Below are 22,899 nucleotides of genomic sequence, written 5' to 3'. Positions count from 1 at the left end.
TAGAAAAAAATTATCATGTAAAAGCAAAAAAGCGATCGCTATCTTATCGCTATTCCATAGTTACTCCATAATTCTTCGAATCTTACTTACTCAGCCGTAAGTAAGTAAGTGTCTCGTTTTGTAACACAATCGATTTCTTATTAAATTTTAAACCAATCAGAATTACAAACGTTAATACTTTTATCCAACAGAAAAAAGCGAATATATCTTTTATCCTCGGTAAATTACCTATGCGATAAGTTAGATGCTTCTGAAGAAATAAGATTAATCAACAAAAAGTCAGTCGTATAAAGTCATTCAATATACTGTCATTAATTAGTTAACACGTCTATAATTTATTTATTACGTTTATATTCTACATTCTGTAAAATCGATAATTGTTCGATAAATTTCTATTTCGCATTTTGCCAAAACTGCGATAATACATTAATAAGAATAAATTATTTTCATGGAAACATACATGATTCATAAATAAAAACGATGTTCAATTATCAAAGATATATATACGCACATATTTACACCTGTTATTTTTTATATCTCTTATCCAGCAATTTCACACACGATTATCTTTGATTCAAATCGTTTTTACGAGATGTCTCGTCGACTATCGGATATAGTGAGAATCGATATTGTTTTGTTTATCTGACACCTAAACGATCGATTCGCGTGAGACCGCATGTTCATAGTTAGACGAGAAGAGATTGTGCTTAAGTATAAACGTGTTCTTGGATAATGGAAGAGAGTCAAAAGGATTGCGGAAGTTTAGTATACCAACAGAAGATGACCATTGTGAAAAATCGAAATTTCTGCAAAAATTGCAGGTATAATCATTTTCTTTAATATATATATATATATATATATATATATATATATATATATATATGTACTTGTTTATTTATTTATCTATTTATTCGAATTAATTTTCTTTCTAAATTTTATCTGCGAAGAAGAAAGAAAAAAATGATTATAATCACTCGTGCATTCGTAAAAATAAATTATTCGCGATATCCTTGAGAAAGATGCATTTTTTGTTCTGATAAACGAATTGTTCAATGTTCAGTGTATTTGTTTAAACAATGTTCAAATGTTTGTTAAATTATTAGATTTAAGCTTTTCTTGTAAGAGTAACGCCATTACGTTTGAGAGACTACAAAAGAAAATAAAATGAAATGGTTCTTGATAATGTATATGCATTCATTCGATTACATACATAGCCTTTATATAGAAAAGATTATAAAGGTTGTAGGTTATAAAGAAAGAAAAAAAAAAGAAGAAGGAAAAAAGAAAGAAAAAGAAAAAACGCTGCGCATGTCATATGTTTTCACTATCGTTTATGCCGCACGAACCACGAACGTGAATTATGCTTTCGTAGACTATATAGACTCTTGTATGCTACCGTGGAAATTGCCTGTGACGTCAACATCTTCACGACTCGGTCGTGAAAGGATATCAAAGTCTATTTGATTTTCAGTAGTGACAATGGCAAACATGTAACAGGATATTTGATCTAGAGTGTATTATAATTGAACACGATAATGATACTCTTCAATTGTTTTCACTGTCGCGAATTAAAAGGATCATATAAACAATTCACACTTTTCACTAGATGCTTGTAAATGAAAACATAAAAAAAAAAAATAGAAAAGAAAAGAAAAAAACACTAAAATGAGCACGACAACGTGATTCACGCCTTGAAGAGATATTGAAGAAAAAATAGATATTGATATTGATATAGATTATATAGAAATCATAAGATAAATAATATAATTACTTTGTTAATTGTTTTTATTTTCATATTGTAAGATCGTTTAATTATTGTATTATTTTCTTACAGATCGAAATTTGACGAAAATAACAGCATATTTTTCAGTCGTTTGGTAAGTATCTTTATAGTAAGTACTAATCGATAATAGATATTGATAATATATTAAATTATAATGTTTAAATAATATTTTCTTTTTTTTATATTTTTTTAGTGAGAGATATATATATGTGTGTATATTTATAAAATTGTTAAAAATTGTCAAATTGTTATAAATCAATTTAGGCAGTAAAAGATGAAATAAACGAGATTCAAGTTAAAAAAGAAGAAGAGGAGGAAGAAAAAATAGAAGAAGAAAAAGAAGAAGAAAAGGAGGAAGAAAAAGTGGAAGAAGAAGAAGAGGAAGAAAAAGTGGAAGAAGAAAAGGAGAAAGAAAAAACTGCAGAACATTTAGAAATTTCGAAAACTTTTAAAAAAGATAAAACGAAGAAAGAAACATCCGTAAAAGCGGAGAATGATTTTGACGAATTTGTAAATGTCAAATTGATAAAAGAAATGGAAGAGATAACAGGAAAAGAGATTAATGACGGAAATATCGAAGATAAGAGTATAAATAATGAAGAGCAAAGAGAATATTTAAATGACGAAAATTATGAAAATGAAGTGAAAATGATAGAAAAAGAAATTGAATCTAACAAAGAAGAAAAAAAGGACGAAGTTTTGCATGGAAAAAATAATGTTTCGAAATTCCTCGAAAATGTGGAACAATATATAGTATAATTATTAATTATTTTAATAATACTATTGATAAATATGATTTATATTCGAAAAGAAAAAAAAATCTCTGATAAATGTAATCATTTTTATTTACAGAATGATAATGGTGTATTAAATGACAAGGATTATGAAGAGGAATATACGATAAATTGTCCTCATTGCAAAGAAGAATTACCATACCATGGTGAAGGTGTTACGATTTGCCTCGAAACTTGTCGTCATATTCTTTGCAGGTGGAAATAAAAAAAAACCCATTTCCTATATAAAAATTAACACATACAATGTATAATTTTAATACTTATGCTTTTTCTTAAGGTATTGTATCTCCAATTTATTGCACAAATTAATAAACAATGAGATAAGTGAATTAAGATGTCCTTACATCGAGGTAACACCATGCAATACGTTAATTGATGAAGCTGAATACAACATCGAAATGGTAAATAGAAAATTAATAATAATTGTACGTGAAAAATACATTGTGAAAAAGAATGATTAACATCCAATTGAAATATTTTCAGTTGGTCCATCCGAATCTTTATAAAAGATATTTAATGTCATTAGCTGAAAAGTTAGAAGACGATATCAAAAGTACAGTGTTTTGTTGCAAGACATTTGAATGTGAAGGTTGGTGTGTCATTGAAGGTGACGATGTGAATTACTTTTTATGTCCCATATGTAAGAAAAATAATTCTGTACATTTAAACGTAAGTATAAATATAAATTATCTTATAATCTAATAATTAGCCATACTAATAGAATGTGATTGCATATTATAATACGATTTTTCTACAGACTAATGAAGATGAAAAAGAAATATCAAAGGATATGGAGAAATATATGGACATGCAAAATGAAAGATACAACGAATTAATGTTATTAATGGAAAATGACAGTGTACCAAATTTTGAACCATTCGAATGTCCAATATGTTTAGTTCCTTATAATCCCCACGAAGGGTTAATTTTGAAGAACTGTTTACACACATTTTGCAAGTATATCATTGCGGTGAAACCATTTAATAATTATTTTTTTCTCTTTCGAATCCTTTCCTTTTTTCTCTTTTCTTAATTTTTCTTCCTTTCTACAATACTACGATAAAATTATTATTGATTTTTTTCAGGATGTGCATTGCAAATACCGTTTTATTTTCTGATTATGCAGATGTAAAGTGTCCGTACAAAGACGAAAATTATTCTTGCGATGGAACGATTCAACAATGCGAAGTCAAAGCGGTAAAAATTCATTGTTAAACTATTCATCTATCGAAAAGTTTTTGGGCTAATAAACGTGATCAATGTAATTTTAATTTAGTTACTAAAATTGGATGATTATAAAAAATATTTACAAAGATCGATAAAACAAGCGGAAAGTGAAGCGGGAAATTCCGCTTATCACTGTAAAACACCGGACTGTCCTGGTTGGTGTATTTATGAATCAGATGTTGAAAGTTTTATATGTCCCGTATGTGAAAAAAGAAATTGTCTTTTATGTAAGGTAATTATCAATTTATTATATCGACTCTATCCTATGATAATTGTTCATTTAATTTTTCACAATGTTCCTTTCTATCTCATTCTATTTTTTCTTTGGTTTTTTTTTTTTATAGAAAATACATAAAACAAACTGTATAGATGATTTGTTATCAACGGAATCACCAGATTCGCTGAAGTCTGACTATCTCATTCAAGAAATGTTACAAACTAAAAATGCACTTCCATGTCCTACATGTAAAACAGTCATTATAAAAGCAGATGGTTGCGATGCAGTTATATGCACTATATGTAAAACCGAAATATGTTGGCTAACACGAGGACCACGTTGGGGCCCTAGAGTAATTAATAAATTTTTATAAATCAATCACTTTTTTTCGATACCTTCATAAATAAGCCTTATAGTTTTATGGTTATAGTTTTTACGGATCTTATAGTTTTACGGATCTTGAAAGAAAAATAAAAGAAAAAGAAAAGAAATTGATCTCAAAAATCTCGAAAAAGAGTAATTAATTTTTAAAATAATAACCATTAGGAACTTTTAATCCGCCCTATATATTAATTAATATTTCTTTTATATCATTAAATGTCATATAAAAATGTAACATAATTTATTGATTCTAGGGAAGGGGAGATACTTCCGGTGGATGTAAATGTAACAGGTTGGTTAAATGTCATCCACTATGTCGCAATTGCCACTGACTGTGTCTATTAAAAATACACATTTTATATATAATAAAGCGTATAATTAGCTAAAATGAAAAACATATTTTTTGTATGTATCAATAATAAAAATGTGAAAATATAATCTTTAAGGCTATTTATCACCCCTGACTTTTTAATGGTTTACACCAACAATGAGAACAGGCGTAATTCTTGACTGATTTTGATGAACAACAAATTTAATATACACGGAATAATATTAATATTTAAACAATAATGCATTTGTTTAAATATTACAAAGATCGTACTCTGGTTTTGCACGAATTGAGCGATCTTTAAGATGTCTATTTCTTATTCACCTGCACGTGTTCCATTGCAGTTTCCGAATTTTTTTTTTCATTTTTTCTGTATTCTATAGTTTTCACGTACGCGTACGTTTCAATTTTCTTTTCTTTTTTTCTTTCTTTATTTCTCGAAGTACCTCCGTTTTATTTGTTCGAAACGTCGATTATATACGCATATTAGAATAGAGTCACCGTTAGCCCATTTCCAAATGCAGTAACCTCCGCGCGGTGAGATTTGGTCCGGTAATACTTGTAATATATCGAAATTCAGTATGATACAAGTACTACGGAACGAATGGTTGCTTATCTCAATTAAATTTCAAAATATCTTCATTCTAATTGTAATTAAACATTAACGTAAACATAAGTAGTTACATTTTCCATATCTGATGATACTGCAATAAATAAACAAACTAAATACAAGAGAATTCTAAAATAATTTTTTAGAGAAATTTAGAAAAAAATTATAATTTCTTTATTGTTCTTATATATTTTTATTTGTTTTCATTTATTATTTTTTATTCTCATTCACTTATATGAGTCACCGTTAACCCGTGGATCTTCAGATGCAACCTCTGCAACCTCTGCAGACGTGAAGTCTGAGTCGATACCACTCGCAAAAATGGAATAAATTTCCAACGAACGAATAGCTGCGTATAATCATTTTATGTTAGGGATTATATTCTATTTTTACTACTTACATACAAAAATTTCTATCACATATTAACTCTACTAACTAATTAACTAGCCATTTTATTACATGTACCCAACCGAGGTAAATCTGTGAGAGAACGAAATCAAATAAATATATTATCAATCGATAAATTACCGACCACATAAAATCTTTAAAAGTTCTGCTTTAATATTTAATTAATTTCTAAAATACGAACAAAAAATTTAAAAAAAGAAACCATAATGAAAAATTTTTTAATTCGTTTTGTACTGACGTTTTTTATTTTTAACATTATTACAAGATGCTCTTTAATCAACAGTATCTTATTTAAAGCTTTATTTATAAATCTACGATGTACAATAAATTATATATTCGAATGATTACTCCGATCATACACGCATCAATTAGTCATTCTCGTTCGAAGGCACATCTCTTGCTCCAATTTGTTGCAATCGACTAATCAACGCGGATTGATGATGAGTAATTTGTTGTTTTAAGTTATTACCACCTGCACTTTGCAATACTTGGACTAAAGATACTTGTGCAGCAGTAAGATCCATTCGACCATAATACTTAAATTCATTAACGCTCAAAAGCTTTCCCTCTAATATGCCAGCTATAATAGACCACCACTTAATTATTTTAAAATGATCATGGACTACGATTTAATACTTACCAATTAAAATAACTTGAGAGAATTTTTTAAGAATCTTTTCAAGATCGATCACATTTTTTTCTGGACTGAATATTATAAAATAGGGTGATTGGTATAATAAATCTAGAGCTTTATACGTCGTATCTTTTAAGGCCAACTCTAATATAGTAGATCCATAAGATTTCAAATACATATTCTTTCTTCTCAATGGAACAGCTAATTCGAATGCTTCTTCTTGAGTCATAGAATTTTTATGAAGAAAAGCTATCATTTTCGAATTATCAAACCAATTCAAAACTTCTCGTGCCAAAACGTGATGATAAGGATTGTATTTTTCGTTTGTATTCCTTTTAGTTTTGGTGCATAAATCTAATAACGTTTTGTCTTTCTTTGGATTTTCATAGAATGGTGAGACAAATTCTTGAAAAAGTGCTCTAGTATAATGTGGTGCTCTAGGCTTTTGTATATTTATTTTGCCTCTAAAACGCTTTTGCTGTAGAAAAAGTTGATTCGGTATTGAAATCTGAAACACTAAAACAAAATATCGAAATATTTATTAACTGCATTTAATGATATTATATATATAAATTTTGATATATATAAAAATATTATACTACCCACCCATGCTATTAAAAGGATCCCATTGTATCTAATCTTTTAGATATAGCAATACATTTAAGTATTTGCTAGATTTATTAAAATTTTGTAATTTATGAGTGCATTGGTAACAACAAAATAATTAATGCTCAATAAGCATTGTTTATTTGATACTGACATTAGCTATTATCAGCTATGTGGAAATATTTAACTAAAAGTAGATGAATATAGTCGATACAGAGCATAAAGAAACAGGTATAAAATTATATTTACAGAATCATTTATTTTGTTATTAACGTTATAAGGCACTTTGGGACAAATCGTACATGTAGATAAAAAATATATATATATATACGCATATACGAGAATAGGTGTTGTATGTATGTATAAATGTATTTTTCGATACGTGTGTGAATAAGAATTACGTATTTATATATATATATATATATATATATATATATATATATATATATATCGCTTTTACTTATTAGCTTAATTTCAATTTTTATTTAATCCTACTTTGTCTTTAGTATTATGCGATATAATTAATTGTTCCACTACAATAATTACTGTTCTCATGACGACCTTCTATACTGTCTCCAAAATTAAGTGATTTTCTATTCTTTCCAAGTCTCAACATGGAACGAATACCACCTTTCTTTCTAGAACGCTTATATCGATCGTCCAAAGCAGAATTAAGTGATGCTTGTTTTACATCCCCACGACTATTCGAAAACCCTTCATGCTCATCTTTGAAGTGATTAGTGCTAGATATCTCTCCATGAACATCATCTACAAGCCAATGCTTTCTTGGTGAAGTATATTTATTATTACATCCAGGAATAGTATAAACGTATTCCGATTGAGTAGGATCTAATGATTTTTTATCATAAACTTTCATATTATTATCACATGAGGTACTTTCTGCTACTGTTATTTTAATCCCACCTTTTTCATAACTTTCAGTTTTACATTCCTTTCTTAAGCAATCTTCCGTTTCCGCGGATTGATTATTTTGTTGTTCTATATTTTTATTTTCTCTACCTTCTCGTAACTTTTTATTTCTTTTATAGGTATCCGTATTTTTTGCATCAAGTGCAGCATGCCTTTTCTCTGACATGCTTTGCCTACCCAAAGCATCGCGTGAAAATTTATTTGAAGAAGAATTAAATTCTTCTAAAGATAATTGACTATCGTATGTTGGATCGCCGGAATACTGACTATCTTTATCGTCTACATTTTTCTTCGTTTCGACAGGCTGTGAACATTCGTTATTTGACTCTTCTAACAATACTGACTCCACACGATCTTCTCTCGGTCCTATAGTTATTTTCTTAACATTGCTCACACTAACTGGTTCTATCCATGTTTTATTAGTCGCAATACAATAACTCTCATTCCTTAAACTATTTTTATTATATTGTTCTGTTAATCTATCAATAACAGGGTTCCATGGAGAAGCTGTTACACAAGATAATAATCCTGCATTATCCAATGTTTCAGATTGTGAATTTAAATTGTTTTTCTCTTTCACTCTACCATCGTTAACTTTTGTAGAATCTGAAATGTATATGGAATTAGAAGATTCTATTTTACAATGAGAAGACATATTTTCGATAATATTTTTGTCGTTAGTGTCGTAAGATGATAAACGTCTGGCAATTGTAAGAGTAATGACCCCAGTAACAGAACTGTTTGTATTAAGCATTGCTCTTCTTAAGGTTTCCATTGCATCAGAATTTGATAATCCCAAAAGTGATACGCCGTTAACATTAAGCAATTGATCGTTAGTACGTAAACGGCCGTCTCTTGAGGCTGCACCACCATGAAGTACGCTTTTGATAAAAATTCCTAAATCCATATTAGTATTATCATCTGTACTACTTGTTTTGCCTTTTACACTGACCCCAAGGCCAGCTTTTTCTGAATCATGTACTGGAATGTCTAATGTTAATATCATACGATTTTTACGAGGAGACAAGACAATATCCTCAGAAGGTTTGACCGTTTTGAATGTACATTTTTCGTAATCATGTACATTTAATTTTTCTTGGAAATCGTTATTTTTATTCGTTGGAGACCTATCCAGTGCGTTCCAATATTTCGAACCTTCTATTACTTCTAATGGTTGATTAATGGAAGATGTTTGACAGTGTGATTCTAAGGTATTCGATGAGACTTCCTCTTGACGCGAAACCACCAGTCGCACCTTACCTCCAGCTGGAATGCTTCTCAGCAAAGAAACAACTTCTGCTTGGCTTTTACCAGTCATTTCTTTTTTGTTTACTTCTAGTAATCTATCACCAGGCCTTAATCTACCATCTTCAACTGCAGCACCCATTGATAAGATATTTTTTATATAAATTGGACAATGGCCTCCAGCAGGATTATCACGTGTGGTAACGCTGAAACCCAATCCATTATTCCCTTTAGTTAATTCTATTTCTATCATACGACCGATCTTTCTAGTATTCGCAGTTTGCAATATATTGTAATTGCTACATTGGAGTCTTTTAACATTGTCTTCGTTCTCAGGTTTCTCTGAGCTCTCATTAATGTTAATATGATTTTTGCGAATGGATTTCTCATTATGAGATTTCTTATGCTTTACAATCGATATCTTTAAACATTTTTCAGTCATACAGGTTCTAAAGATATCTTGCACTTTGGAAAATGGTATGTGTAACAAATTATGGCCATTTATTTTAATAATTTTATCGTGTAGATCAATTTGACCGTCACGTGCTATACGTCCATTAGGTTCAATACCTTCCACTCTAAGACCTTGATCATTACCTAGAAGATCGTAACATGGAACTACGTGAAGTCCCAATGGCCCAGCTTCATTTTTTATCACAATTTCACGAATTTCTCCTTGATCTAAAGATTCTATATTGGTACTTGCAAAATCATAACAAGCTTTGGCATCCTGTCCTAAAGGTTCTCTACGTCGAGATTCTCTAGGTAAAGATTGAGCCGAATATGTCGTCAAAGTAGGTTCTCTATTGGAAAGAGCATGCATAGATAAACGTTTGGCGCCTTCTCTTTTGATACTACTGGTGGATATAGATGCATGGCTATCGATCATGTACGGTTGGTCTTTCCCATCGGAATGAAAAAAATCTGGACTATTGGTACCAACCGAACTAGCTCCATCCCCACCAGCATGAATGACATCGTTACTTGTAAAATGAGCAACAATTTGTTCTCTGTCATCGGCAACATCGCATAACCTATCATCAGGATCAAGAAGTCCACCACCAGTCAATGTAGATAAACTATTAATGGTAATGCCACTGTCATTCTTTCCTGTTGCTTTTTTATATCTCAATATAGCTTCGTGCATCAAGTCTTTGACCAGTAGCGTTCCGTCTCCACATGGAACTACCACTCTAACGTTTTCGAAACACACAGTTACCTTCATCGCGTCAATTTCATATTATGAAAATTGTAAGCGTACTTGGGTACGCATTCAAAGATCACCGTGAAAATACGAATACTTTCGAAAACAGACTAATCGTTGTATACAAGTGGAATGCATGCATCGGTGATTAGAGTGCACGATGCACTATGCATTTCTTCCTTATTAAAATCGTCATCGTGCACTAGTCGTTCCGTTTACCACCATATCTTGCGAGTGAATCATCGACGTAGCAATCACTATGTTAAGAACACTTGACGAATATAATCTTTCTCTTTGATAAGATAATCGTACTTTCAGAATATTAGACAAAACGTTGTAAATATAAATAGCAAGTTTGTTAATTAGTTCGATCGGATAGACGCTAACGATCCAAACTTTATCCTATCAAATACAAGGAACGGACGCACTCGCCATTACGACATTTTATTCCATCTCGTTCCGTCGTTCGGAACGATGGAATTCTCTATGAGATGCATCCTATGATACAGGTTAGCCAACAACAAATTATAGAACGTGCCGCTCGATATAGAATCTTCTTCCATTAGTATTATACGTAACTTATTGTTAATTACAACGAGCGAATACGTAAATTATATTTACCTTCGTTCAAAAATCGTGCCATTTTTATAGGGTTATGAATTACTTAAAGTGAAAAATTTATATCAATGATACAAGCGTGTACGTTATATTTCTTCCTCTTACTGCTACTCCATCCTTATTTACTTTATAACCACACAAGAATGGTCCAAATTCTCAGATCCTTTTCCAACGTGTTCCAATCTTAAGGTTAGTTTACAATTGGTCGTTAAACTTCACTTATAGATAATCACTTTTTTTCGAGCACGATTTATCGATTATCTGTACTTAAATCTCTTCTATTACTTATAATAATATATTTATATGTACATATGCATACATATAAATTCATAATAATTGATGGCAAAAGTACTAAGTCAAATACCAACTTAAAATTCTACTTTGCATTCTGGTAAATGTAACTTAAGAAATATATTCACCAATTAAGTAAAAGTCACGTACTCTCTTATATATACATATTATAACATATATATATATATATATACACACACGTACGAAAGACCTACTCAAACCTCGTTTGTAACTTGAAATGTCAACCTTAGCAGAAAATTTCTAGTAATCACACAGTAAAATTTTTTTCATTACGTCATTGTCTTCAAACTAATTTCAAGCATATTTACAAATAGAATTCTATCTATCTTCCTGCACAATGAAGTGGTTCGAAGGAAGTATTAACGAGGCTGTAACTACGTCGAAATCAAGGAAAGCAATTTTCGTTGTCTTCGTGGAAGGTGAATATTATCTGTTTTAGGTTATGCGAGCAAAAGAAACTAAATAGTCATCCATTTGTATATATAAAATCTATTTCTTCAATTTTTTTTTTTTTTTTTTTTATTATATTATTTTTATAGGAAAAGATGATACTTCAACTCAATTTGCTCAGGCAATCGATGTTACAGAAGTTTCTACACAATTGGAACATGAAGATTTTGTTGCTATTAAATTGGAAAGTGGTTCAGAACCATACAGATTTTTTGCACAGATTTGTATCCTTTAATACATTGTGACTACAACTTTTTATTTGATTGTATCTAATAAATCTAATTTTTCTTTAAATAGTATCGTTATAGATCATCTCGTTCCAGTACCATCTTTATTCTTTATTGGTGAAAATGGTATACCACTTGAAATAGTTGCTGGTAACGTGACTGCAACTGAACTTACATCCAAAATTGAATCTGTTTTAAAAAAAGCAGGAAAGGAAACTAAAAAAGGTTCTCAAAATTTAATAGAATCTGAAAAAAAATCTGCAGCATGTACTAATGCACCAGATGCTTCTACCAGCAATGTTACTACTGTAAATACTCCTGATACTAAAGTTGCAACGGATGTACCAACAGAAACTGTTACAAATACAGAGAGTGGACATAAATTAGTAGAAAATGAATCTTCAGATTTGATAGATACGGATATACCAACCACTAGCAACGAAACTAAGGTAGACAATAATGCTACAGAATTGTCAATGCAGGTATGCAATTGATTTTGTTCTCTTATTATCTATATAAAAATATTACATTTTTTAAGTTAATAATTTTAGGAAAAGTTAGATAGAGCTAAACAATTGATAGAAGTACAAAAAAAACAGCGACAAGAGGAAGAAGAAAGAAAAGAAAAAGAAAGAGAAATGGAACGCCGCAAAATGGGAAGAGACGTGCAAAAAATGAGACAAAAGCAACAAGACTTGGAGGTAAAACAAGCTCACGAAGAAAGGATGAAAGAAAAAGCAGCAGAAGCAGCTGCTAGAGAGAAAGTAAGGCTTCAGATTGCTCAAGATAAGCTTGAACGAAAACAAAAGGAGTTAGCTTTGCAGGTGTGTGTAATAAACATGTCAATAATATCTTTTTTACAAAGCTTACAAGAATAAAAAATGATTATGTTTACAACAATAGCAACATGTGCAACAACAACCTGCAGAACAACCAAAAGTTCGACCCACTTCGTTTGCCGATACTACAGTAACAAGAATTCAATTTAGATTGCCATCTGGTAATCCACATATGGCTGAATTTTCACCAACAAATACTTTACGTACTTTACGTACTTACGTGACCGAAAATATTAATTTACCATTTCGCCAATTCGTTATGTCAACATCATTTCCTAGAAGAGATCTAACAAATGAAGATGATAATAAAACTCTCTTGGAATTGGAATTGGTTCCTAGAGCAGTGATTTTAATTCTACCATTGAAAAATGTAAATATCATTATCAAAAAGCAAAAAGAAAAAAAAAGAAAACATTATACATTACAATTTAATTGGAAATCTAATTAAAAAAAAATATTACTTTTTTTTTTAGAATAATATTACAACATCGGTAACGTCTACTCAAGATGTTAGCTTTTTTTCACGCTTCGTGTGGTCCTTTTTTGCTCCAGTAATTGGCATATATAATTATTTAATGGGATATTTTACTGGGACTTTACATGGAAATCCTGATCAGAATAACGAAGACACCGGTAATTCGTCTGGTGCTTCAAATAGCGGAGATGGACCTACATTTTCAAATTTGCAAAATCTAGCTCGATCAACAGGGTAGGTTTGACATTCGTTAAAACTTATAAAAAAAGATATATATATATACATATAAATAAAATAATCCTTTTACATATATATCACTACTTTTTATGGGTGATTAATCTATTTAGAAGAAATATCAGCATACCAGGTGGTGCCACGATTAGAGCACAAGGTAATATACATAGACTACATTCTGCTGGAGATGATAATGATGAGAATAATACTTGGAATGGTAATTCAACACAACAAATGTGAATGAATTTAAAATAAAGTTACACTGCGCAGATAATCTGCCTTGTTAAACAATTTTCAACTTCATTTTTAATAAATACCTATGTTATAATGGTCGCGGTTAAGTACTATATATATATGTGTATATATATATATATATATATATATATATATATATATATTCTTTTTTGCAAAAAATATATTATTACACAAAGCGTCACAAATTCGAATTGAAATAAAGTTTATATACGAAACGTGTTTAATGCCTCAATTATAATATAGTATATGCAAGATACATGTATTAAATATAAAGTTATGTTCTCTCTTTCTCTTTCTCTTTCTCTCTTTCTCTTTCTCTCTGTCTAATATTACATTAAACAAACATTTCGGCCTAATTATATATGAAAGTCGATGTTCAATTTGAGAAATAAAATAAAGTATGTATGTATGAAAGATATACGGACCAAGTAGTGAAACAAATTCACAGGTGCTGTCGAGATGGCTGGAACGAATTAATTGAAAATATATGTGTATTACAATTGTATATATAGTTCAATTTTTATGACTGGTGCTAACAAATTTTAATGATTGCTAATTTCTTTCTTTTTTCTTCCTTTTTTTCTTTTTATTTAATAGACACGTTTCGTCGGCGCCTGTGAGATTATTATACTTAGCAATATAAACCATACACACACCCACATATACATATATATATGTCAAAAATTAAAAGAAAAATTAATCTGTAGAAGTATTTGCATACACTTAAATAATTCTCTTTTCATTTTATAGTAATTATAATTACGAGTTTATTGTAATACGATAAAAAAATTACGATCTGTTGCAGTAGAGAGTATACTATAATAATCTCTCATTGAATTACTTTAAATTAATATACATGTATAAATATATTAAAATAATTATGGAAAAGACATGATAGATTATCGATTTTTATCTGCAATTTGTCTCCGAATATATCTGTGTAATATCTTACTATCTTTCTTTCTCTCTCTCTTTCTCTCTCTCTCTCTCTCTCTCTCTATTTCTCTATCTCTCTATCTATCTCTCTTTTTAATTTTATTTTAATGTATTACTCTTTCTTGTAGATGTATACCCAATAAACGAATTTTATCTTGTATTTAGAAATGTTGTTTTAGTTTCCTTATGAGAACGACTAACATCTTTATTTTGTGAAGATAAAAATTTATCGATCGTGAAAGAATTTAATTAGCCGTAAAATTAACAACTACTTTGCGTTGAGCGAAGTTTCAAATAGAGTTTCATATTTCTGGCAAAATGAGACGTAACTTAGGGTGTTTTAAGTGCAACATGATATTTCTGACGCACACCAAATCTTGACAAATTACCACAAAATAACTTAAAATAAAAAAAAAAGAATAAGAAAAAAAATTAGAAAAAAATCGATGGTTATATGTATGAGCATATAAAATGATTATGAAAATGATCTATATCATATATATTTTAGACATTTGAGAGTTTTGAATATTTACGAATTACTTTTGTACAATGAAACAAACGTAAACAAAGTAAATATATTTATTATTAAAAAATAATTTTTTTTATATAATTTAAAAAATAATTTCAAGAATAACAGAATAAAAAGTATATCTCTCAATATCACAAATCATTATTTAAATCACATTTGTAATCATCAGCTTGTATACAAATGAAAATTTCTGTTATACCAATTTCCTTATCATAGTTTTATAGAATATAATCTTATAGAATCCTATTTCTAATGCCGTTAATATCATATTTTATTGCAGCGGCTGTAGCTGCATAAATTCACTCACTCGGCACTTTCTACGTTTCTATGCAAATCTACCTAGGCAAGATATGCAAGTAGCTAATAATATACTTTGTTTTTCTACTGATTTATTCGACTACTCATGTTATAAAACGATTTGCAAGAATTTCAAATCGAAAAGGACGAGGGACGGTGTAAAAAGAGATAAATAAATAGATAAGTAATTTCTAATATAAAATTACATTCTATTTCATAAAATATACTAAAATACGGTGTTAATAGATGAACCTTACGAAGAAATTAGATCTTTTTCGAAAATGATCTATGGATATGAGAATGGTCTATAGGTATAGGACAATGAAGTCGTAAATCGATCTTTAAATTTGATTAAACGACGTTCTCCGTTGTATATCGGTGACAGAAATTTATAGCCGGCTCATTACCACCGTTTAGTGGACTCTACCGTCGTGCTCTACGAGATCATTAAAAGCTCCTCTCTTTCTTTCTCTCTCTCTCTCTCTATCTCTTTTTCTTTCTTTCTCTCTCTTTCTCGAGAAACGCACGTGCTTGCCAAGTTACGCCCAAGTTAACTCGCCATTGGTTCTTTCTACGATGACGTCGTGAGCACGTGGCTTTTTGACACCGCCTCGGAGAAGGCGAAGAATTTGACTTGGCCGCCAAGAAACAAAAAAAGAAGAAGAGAAGAAGAAGAAAAAAAAAATAGGGAGAGAAAACGAAAAAGAGAGAAAAAAAATATTATCCTCTACACCTCGAGCTATCTCGACAAACAGTCGTTTCTGTCGAGTCTAATCTCAACGAACGAATCATCATCTCGTGATCATCGATAATTTGAATTTCACATCGTTATCTTCTTCGTGTCTCATAATTATATTATTACATTGTTTTATACTCTATAATTACATGGACAATGTATTTGTGAAATTTAAGTATTATAACAAGTGTTAACGTTAGTGTCGATATTTCGAAAATTTCCGTGATTAGAAGTGTGCGAGTGTGATCATGAAAAACTTTCATCAAATATTGGAATTATAAAGAAATATATATATATATATATATATATATATATATATGTCGATGTGATATGAATGATAAAAAGTGTAGAAGAATTTTTTATGTTAACGAACGATAGATGATATCGTTTATTTTTCAAGAAATAAAAAATGTCGGAAGAACGTACGATGACCTCGGAAGCTTCCAAAACGGCAAGTAATGCCGTCGATACTTCCAAAGTTTCATTCAGTATCGAAAGATTATTAGCGCCGATCGTGAAACCGAATAACGAAGAGAACAATTTATTGCAGAGAGCACATTTTTCTTTACGTGTATGCGATCGTAAGTATGATCGATGATTATTAATGATCGTTAAAATATTTGATATTTGAAGTATAATCAAGTATGATGATTGTTGACACGCATTTATAATTCTAATATCTCATATTTTAATCATATTAATAAATATATTATATCTGTATACATATATATATATATATATATATATATATATATATTTCTTACACTTTTTGCCCTTTTAATATGAACAATTTTAATTTAGATATCGCCAGTATTGTTGTCATCATAAACATTTCAATTTTTTATTTAAAAACAAATTTTTTTTTAATAGCAAATGACTCAGAAACGAAAATACTTGTAACACCCGATTCGTCAGTTTCAATGGCGGAAGAAATCGAGCTTGATGATACTGATATGGTTTGTTCTACTTCTCCTGAGCCAGAAATGTGTTATGGTATGTATAGGATTATTTTCTTAAATATTAATCAATGATTCGTTAAAATCATAATTATCGCCTTCTCTCTCTCTCTCTTTTTCTCTCTCTATTTTCTCATTAGTCACGACAAGATGTTCCAAAAATTAGATGTATATATATGACGTCATATTATTTGGCAAACAAAATCTTTTTGAAACAAGTAAGAAATTGATATATACGCAGATGGTAAACACTTGTGTCTATCTTGTTAAATCAGCGATGTAATGAAGACATATTGAGAAAGATGATGAAAAGACAATGATTTCAAATATTTATAATCTAACAAATAAGAGCTTAAAAGAGAAAAGAGAAAGAGAAAGAAAAAAAACGAGAAAAAAGGAGAGAGAGAAAAAAGAGAGAGAGAGAAAGAGAGAAAGAGAGAGAGAAAAAAAGAAAGTTAGAAAACATTCGATACGATAAATAGCTTTTGATTAATCAAACAAATTGAATAAATAATTCTTAAATTAATATTTAATTATTTCTATTTTATCAGTATTATATATAAAATTTGCTTTCTCGACTATATTAAAGCCTTATCGGTTTTAAACGACATTTAATATATTAATCTTTTCGCATGATTATAATTTTATGCTCGATATGTCTTTTTGGGTAAATAAAATAAATTTGTTCGAATATTTGCACGAACAATTATATACATACATACATATATATATATATATATATATATATATATATGTATATTAAATTCCAATATATGACAGAATGTTAAAAGTGATTCTACGTCTTGAAAATGGCACGTTTTCCAAAACGTCTCAATTAACTTACGAACAAGTAATTGATACAAAATTCAAACTTATCGTCCTCGTAGTAAACGAAAGTACGTAAGTTGGTAGGAAGGAGCACGGTTTCACGAGTTTGATCCATTACTTCCTGTGGGCTCCACGCCCACTCAATGTTCCTACTTCTCGTCCACTATTTATCTGTCTCCTGCTAATTCTGCCATGGAAATGCAACTATACTTGAATACCTAACATGTACGCACACACGCACACACATACAAAGAAAATATATATATAAAAAAAAGCAGATAAACTAAAATCAAATAAAATAAAACAGAAAAAAGAAACAGTCGTGTACATATTGTTAATTTTTAGTCATTTCGAAGTTACAAATTCGAACCAAAAGTTCGATTCTATCGAACGAACGGAAGAGATTTTTTGTATGTAACGAAAGAAGAGAATGTAAAAAAAAAAAGAAAAAAATATTGTCGACTTAGTTCTGAACAATGACTATAACTTGAGAAACGTTTGAGAATAATTAATAAGATAAGAGAGGTTCGCGCAGTTAACCACGTCCCATCTCGTCGCATTCATACGAAACTCACGTCGACTAATTTCTACCGAACTGTGCAGTTATTCGTGATTTACATGGCGTAATGCTCGCCACGATAAATTCGAGATCTAAGGAAAGGACAATTCTCGTTTGCGCCATGCGGTTCGACTGAGATATGTGGGACGTCGACGTCCAACCACAAAGCCGTCAACGTGCTACGTAAATCTTTGCGAGAGCAACTCGAAGGAACGAGAGAAAGAAAGAAAGAGAGAGAGAGAGAGAGAGAGAGAGAGAGAGAGAGAGAGAGAGAGCCGCCCAGAAAGACGATCCGCTTTCATGCCGACCAAACCAATTTTCAGCTTCTTTTTCTTTTTTTATTAGTTTTTCCTCTTTTTTCAAGATAATTTCAGAATCATTTTCATACCTAATGTTCTCTCTCTTTCTTATCTTTTTTTAATTATTTCTCTTTTTCTTTCAATTGATCTTTAAATCTAAAAAAGAAGGGTTCGAACGAGTTAAAGCGAGATTAAAACTTATGCAATTTTAATTATCAACGTGCGAGTGTGGGTGTGCGTGTGCATGTGCGATCACGTGATTTTCTTGAATTAATTATCGAATTAATTAACAGTACGATGTCATACGAATGAAAATTAGGCGAACTTTATCGCGTATTTCTCTTAACGCGAGCGTCATTCATCACCGAATAATTAGAAGACAAGTTCACCGTGGCTCGCGGCAATTAGGTAAACTAGAAGGCGTGGTGTTCTATTTCCGCGACGTTCTCCTCGTGTCTTTTCTTCTTTTATTATTTCTTTCCTTTTTCTATTCCTTTTTTTCTTTTCTCTCTTTCTTTTTTTTTCTTTTTTTGGTTTCTTTCATTCGTCTCCAGTCTCTTTTTGCGGCCGTTTATCTCATCTCAGTTTGGTCCCCTCGGCAACCCTTTTCTTACTTCCTCCTTCTCCTTCTCCTCTTCTTCTTCTCCTTCTTCTTAGAGCTCGTTCGTCAATGCAACCGAGTCAGAAACCCGACGACAAATGAGCCAAACGTTTCTTTCCTCTTGCGAGTATCTTCACAGAGAAAGTTCTCCTCCTTCTTCTTCTCCTCTTCTTCTTCTTCTTCTTCTTTGATATCGACCACGAGAGAAGAGATTTTAAACTCTGTACGAAACGCAATTCGCCAACTCGACCGAATCAAAGACAGTACGATTTTAGCCGTGGATGACTCCGTCGAGTCTTTCGAACATGGCCCGAGTTCGAAGTTCTCGAGAAACATGCGAGAAACGCGACAATTACGTTCCCCATCTGACAATTAGTAGTCGGTAAACGTTACCTACGAAGTTCTTTTTCTTCTTTATTTTCTTTTTTTTCGAAATATTTATTACCCATCTCAAGACGTCCAATTTAATTTTTTCTCCTCTTTCTCTTTCTCTCTTTCAACGAGCCTAGTACCTAAGAAGAAAGTTATAAAAAAAGTTTCAGAGGGAGTAAATTCTGTTAAAAAAAAAAAAAAAAAAAAAAAAAAAAAAACAGCAAAAGAAATAATACGAAATAAATAAAATAAAATCTTCGAAAATATACTTTTTTTTTTCAAATATTAAAACACTTGAGAGGTGAAGGTATGGGAGTATCGGATCATAAGGATGGGAGGGTGGGGGACGGATGGTTTTTAGTCGGATGACGAATGGGCAGATAATTAGAAGATGATCCTCACCGTTTAAGAGCCCACAGTCTTGTTACCAGAATACTAAAAGAGAACTTGGAAGACATTCCTCATGGGTAAACCGTGAGACGTCATGTACCGCTGCCTTGTAACTTGGGATAAGTATAAATATAAACAAGTTTGTGGGATAAAAAAAGTAAGAAGATTAATGAGAGTAAGGCAATTTTAGGGTAGGTTAATTGGAAAGCTGGGCGATGAACTCCCTTCCCTCCCTCCGACCACCATCCTACTGTACCACCCTCTCCTTTTCTTTCTATCATCTATCCTTTTGAGAATATTAATATATTGGATGACACATGCGAATCTCTTGATTTGAACCCGACGAAATTGATTTACTTTACAATTAGCATTACGTAGAAATTGTTTACAGAGGCGTGTACAAGCAGTAGCGGAGCCAATTCTACGACAGGTGTGGAAAGGGAGATTCAAGAAAGAACTGCCAACGCGATTAGCGACGATGAGAGGAAGAAGAGACCACGTACTGCGTTTACAGCTGCACAAATAAAGTCATTAGAGGCTGAATTTGAAAGGAACAAGTATTTAAGTGTAGCGAAGAGATTACAACTTAGCAAGACTTTGAAACTTACCGAAACTCAGGTGAATGTTTTTGATATAAAGAAAGAAAGAAAGAAAGGAAAAAAAATAGAAAAATTACGGATTAATATAAAAACTAAAACAAGTTGTATTTGAGATAAATATAGAAAATAGAAAGATATTAGAAAAAAAATTGGGAAAATAAAAGAGACGAATTTAGGCAGGATATTTCAACCGATAAATCGCATTAATGTCTTCCAACTTCCGCAGACTGTGTCACCTGAAATAGTTTAACTTCCATGTACACGGGGTTTTCTAAGGAATCAACTTGACTCTAAATTATTAGTTAGCGGTAGTCACGCCATATGTGTAGAGGCGCCGATAGTATGGCGCCAAGAGGGAGGACTGCCCTTTAGGACCAATTAGCACTTACCCACCCTTCTTTCTTTCTTTCTTTTTTTCTTTCTTTCTTTCTTTCTATCTTCCTTTCATTCATTCGCTTAACGAAGAAAGTGAACATCTCAAAAGGTTTTTCTTAACTTCCAAGAAAGGATCTTCCTCGATGAAAATCCATCCTGGTCGTAAGATATTTTTCGAGGGAACGTGTTGAATCACGGCTACCTAAACTTTCGAGTTACTTCCCAAAAAAAAAAAAAAGAAAAAAACAGAAACTGAAAAATCTGATCATTTTTTGCTAATTATTCTTAACAAACGTTCCCTTAATAAACGTGTAAATTAATCTCATATTTTAATATTCAATTTGTTTCGAAACAACGTGTTGGAAATCTCTCTGTTAAATGATCTTCTACAATTTTCCGTTTCATTTCTATCCTATCTTCTATCTCCAAACGAAACATTTAAATTAATTGCTTTATGACGATACGATGATACCAGAAATAATCGGCGCGAAAGAGTGTAAGTAAATACACCGTACCAAAATGATATCCGGTGACTCGATAATTGTCGAAAGAGGTCGAAATATTCATGCTTGGCATCTAGAACGAGACGGATAATTATCCGGTGGATCAGGAGAAAAGGGGAAGACGATCAGACGACGGATCAGAGGGAAGAAGGAGACGTGTCGTGCCGCGGACGTAACTGTCACAATATTTCTCAGAGTTAACGAGCCAGCACCGAGCTGCTCCCCTACTTCTTCTTCTTCTTCTTCTTCTTCTTCTTCTCCTTCTTGGCTTCTTCTTCTTCTTCTTCTTGGCTTCTTCTTACTTTCTCTCTCTCTCTCTCTTTCATCGTGCAAGCACGATGTTACATACAACGTTCCATCGTTCTTAGCCTTTTCTTCGACTACAGCACACCAACCCGACGGATGCTGCGCGCCATCGAGGCGTCGGACCGGAGAGGCGTCGATTTTTTAATTAGGATATATTACCAACCGAATGTCACATCTTAAACGGACGACTCCCTTACAATTCTTATGGGAAAATCGTCCTCGTGATATTTTCATAAATAATTGTCTTTATTCTTTTTTTAAATAACTGTTGTTTTTCTGTCTCTGATAATATCATATAGTTATATATATATTTTTTTTTTTCTTAATTAAGTCCTAAGATTGGTTTTCAACATTATGTGATCTTCGATCAGTTTTTTTTTTAATCTCTATAAAGGATCCTCCGGAGTACGCTTCATCCTGTCGTAAATATTCTTAGGGATCTTTAATGCTATGATTTCTTTTTTGCCTTCTATCCCGTTGATCAACTTTTGGTTCATCCACCTTTAGAGGTGAGTTCTCACCTCAAGGGCACGAGAGTACCCTGAACCTCTACCCTCCGCTCATCTACCCTCTAAAAAAGCTGTTGACACTTGATAGAGGGGGACCATTTATACCAGTGGTCAATCCGGTTTGTGGACGCAGTTTAACGTCATGCCCGGGACCGATTTATATATATATGTATATGTGTACGTGTGTATGTATATATGACATAGTATAATTGTTTAAGTTTTTTTTAATAATATTCATTTGATCAAATCATTGTAAAAAAAAGCTCCTCAAGCAGCCTCGGTAGCGCAGTAGGCAGCGCGTAAGTCTCATAATCTTAAGGTCGTGAG

The 22,899-nt window shown here is 31.4% G+C and overlaps 4 protein-coding genes across 13 annotated transcripts in view; 3 read left to right on the top strand and 1 right to left on the bottom strand.

Annotated features, from left to right (window-relative positions):
* Positions 1–476: 476 nt before the first annotated feature.
* On the top strand, positions 477–4,889 carry LOC122635874 (ranBP-type and C3HC4-type zinc finger-containing protein 1-like). 3 transcript variants are annotated; one of them, XM_043826565.1, is made up of 10 exons: positions 477–821; positions 1,835–1,877; positions 2,636–2,772; positions 2,855–2,978; positions 3,061–3,246; positions 3,335–3,534; positions 3,663–3,774; positions 3,854–4,036; positions 4,149–4,373; positions 4,657–4,888. In XM_043826565.1, exons 1-10 carry the CDS (start codon positions 733–735, stop codon positions 4,732–4,734), a joined length of 1,377 nt encoding a protein of 458 aa, XP_043682500.1. In that variant the 5' UTR covers positions 477–732; the 3' UTR covers positions 4,735–4,888. The 3 variants fall into 3 exon arrangements, with proteins under 3 accessions (XP_043682500.1, XP_043682499.1, XP_043682498.1); XM_043826564.1 differs by lacking the exons at positions 477–821; positions 1,835–1,877 and adding an exon at positions 2,174–2,536 and having other exon boundaries at positions 3,335–3,530; positions 3,704–3,774; positions 4,657–4,889; XM_043826563.1 differs by lacking the exons at positions 477–821; positions 1,835–1,877 and adding an exon at positions 2,174–2,536 and having other exon boundaries at positions 4,657–4,887.
* A 1,073-nt stretch (positions 4,890–5,962) lies between these two features.
* Positions 5,963–10,955, bottom strand: LOC122635871 (partitioning defective 3 homolog). Of its 5 annotated transcripts, XM_043826557.1 has the most exons (4): positions 9,179–10,946; positions 7,535–8,524; positions 6,389–6,898; positions 5,963–6,328 (listed from the first exon to the last, which is right to left on the bottom strand). In XM_043826557.1, exons 1-4 carry the CDS (start codon positions 10,386–10,388, stop codon positions 6,117–6,119), a joined length of 2,922 nt encoding a protein of 973 aa, XP_043682492.1. In that variant the 5' UTR covers positions 10,389–10,946; the 3' UTR covers positions 5,963–6,116. The 5 variants fall into 5 exon arrangements, 3 of the variants coding, with proteins under 3 accessions (XP_043682492.1, XP_043682491.1, XP_043682493.1); XM_043826556.1 differs by having other exon boundaries at positions 7,535–10,947; XR_006328776.1 differs by lacking the exons at positions 5,963–6,328; positions 6,389–6,898 and adding an exon at positions 7,107–7,397 and having other exon boundaries at positions 7,432–10,954.
* Positions 10,956–11,052: 97 nt separating this feature from the next.
* On the top strand, positions 11,053–13,813 carry LOC122635873 (UBX domain-containing protein 4). 3 transcript variants are annotated; one of them, XM_043826559.1, is made up of 8 exons: positions 11,053–11,174; positions 11,612–11,716; positions 11,837–11,971; positions 12,056–12,456; positions 12,526–12,798; positions 12,878–13,183; positions 13,287–13,522; positions 13,636–13,813. In XM_043826559.1, the coding sequence occupies exons 2-8, from the start codon at positions 11,635–11,637 to the stop codon at positions 13,760–13,762; spliced, it is 1,560 nt and encodes a 519-aa protein (XP_043682494.1). In that variant the 5' UTR covers positions 11,053–11,174; positions 11,612–11,634; the 3' UTR covers positions 13,763–13,813. The 3 variants fall into 3 exon arrangements, with proteins under 3 accessions (XP_043682494.1, XP_043682495.1, XP_043682497.1); XM_043826560.1 differs by lacking the exon at positions 11,053–11,174 and adding an exon at positions 11,425–11,540; XM_043826562.1 differs by lacking the exon at positions 11,053–11,174 and having other exon boundaries at positions 11,483–11,716; positions 12,056–12,423.
* A 2,400-nt stretch (positions 13,814–16,213) lies between these two features.
* Positions 16,214–22,899, top strand: part of LOC122635876 (homeobox protein MSH-D-like) — a 7,675-nt gene continuing 989 nt past the window's right edge. Inside the window, exons 1-4 of one of the 2 annotated variants that reach the window (XM_043826568.1) lie at positions 16,214–16,497; positions 16,676–16,856; positions 17,146–17,268; positions 20,672–20,898. In XM_043826568.1, coding sequence (XP_043682503.1) covers positions 16,685–16,856; positions 17,146–17,268; positions 20,672–20,898 — 522 coding nt within the window. In that variant the 5' untranslated portion in view covers positions 16,214–16,497; positions 16,676–16,684. Of the gene's footprint in view, positions 16,857–17,145; positions 17,269–20,671; positions 20,899–22,899 lie in introns of both variants that reach the window. The other variant, XM_043826567.1, reaches the window with a different exon arrangement.

This window comes from Vespula pensylvanica, chromosome 19 (assembly GCF_014466175.1).
Source record: "Vespula pensylvanica isolate Volc-1 chromosome 19, ASM1446617v1, whole genome shotgun sequence".
NCBI classification, from domain to species: Eukaryota; Metazoa; Arthropoda; class Insecta; order Hymenoptera; family Vespidae; genus Vespula; species Vespula pensylvanica.
The sequence above is the reverse complement of the archived record's forward strand: the minus strand, read 5'-3'. Positions and strand labels throughout refer to the sequence as shown.

What these genes read in the sequence shown, in the direction of transcription:
- LOC122635871 (XM_043826556.1), bottom strand. Translation starts at nt 10,388, where the DNA reads ATGAAGGTAACTGTGTGTTTCGAAAACGTTAGAGTGGTAGTTCCATGT. An exon ending in AGAAGGTCGTCATGAGAACA is followed by an intron (nt 6,899 to 7,534) that starts GTAATTATTGTA and finishes ATTTTGTTTTAG; the next exon opens with TGTTTCAGATTTCAATACCG. An exon ending in CTCTCAAGTTATTTTAATTG is followed by an intron (nt 6,329 to 6,388) that starts GTAAGTATTAAA and finishes GGTCTATTATAG; the next exon opens with CTGGCATATTAGAGGGAAAG.
- LOC122635873 (XM_043826559.1), top strand. Translation starts at nt 11,635, where the DNA reads ATGAAGTGGTTCGAAGGAAGTATTAACGAGGCTGTAACTACGTCGAAA. An exon ending in AAAAGGAGTTAGCTTTGCAG is followed by an intron (nt 12,799 to 12,877) that starts GTGTGTGTAATA and finishes TTACAACAATAG; the next exon opens with CAACATGTGCAACAACAACC. An exon ending in AATCTAGCTCGATCAACAGG is followed by an intron (nt 13,523 to 13,635) that starts GTAGGTTTGACA and finishes TAATCTATTTAG; the next exon opens with AAGAAATATCAGCATACCAG.
- LOC122635874 (XM_043826563.1), top strand. Translation starts at nt 2,318, where the DNA reads ATGGAAGAGATAACAGGAAAAGAGATTAATGACGGAAATATCGAAGAT. An exon ending in AAAATGTGGAACAATATATA is followed by an intron (nt 2,537 to 2,635) that starts GTATAATTATTA and finishes TTTTATTTACAG; the next exon opens with AATGATAATGGTGTATTAAA. An exon ending in TGTCGTCATATTCTTTGCAG is followed by an intron (nt 2,773 to 2,854) that starts GTGGAAATAAAA and finishes CTTTTTCTTAAG; the next exon opens with GTATTGTATCTCCAATTTAT.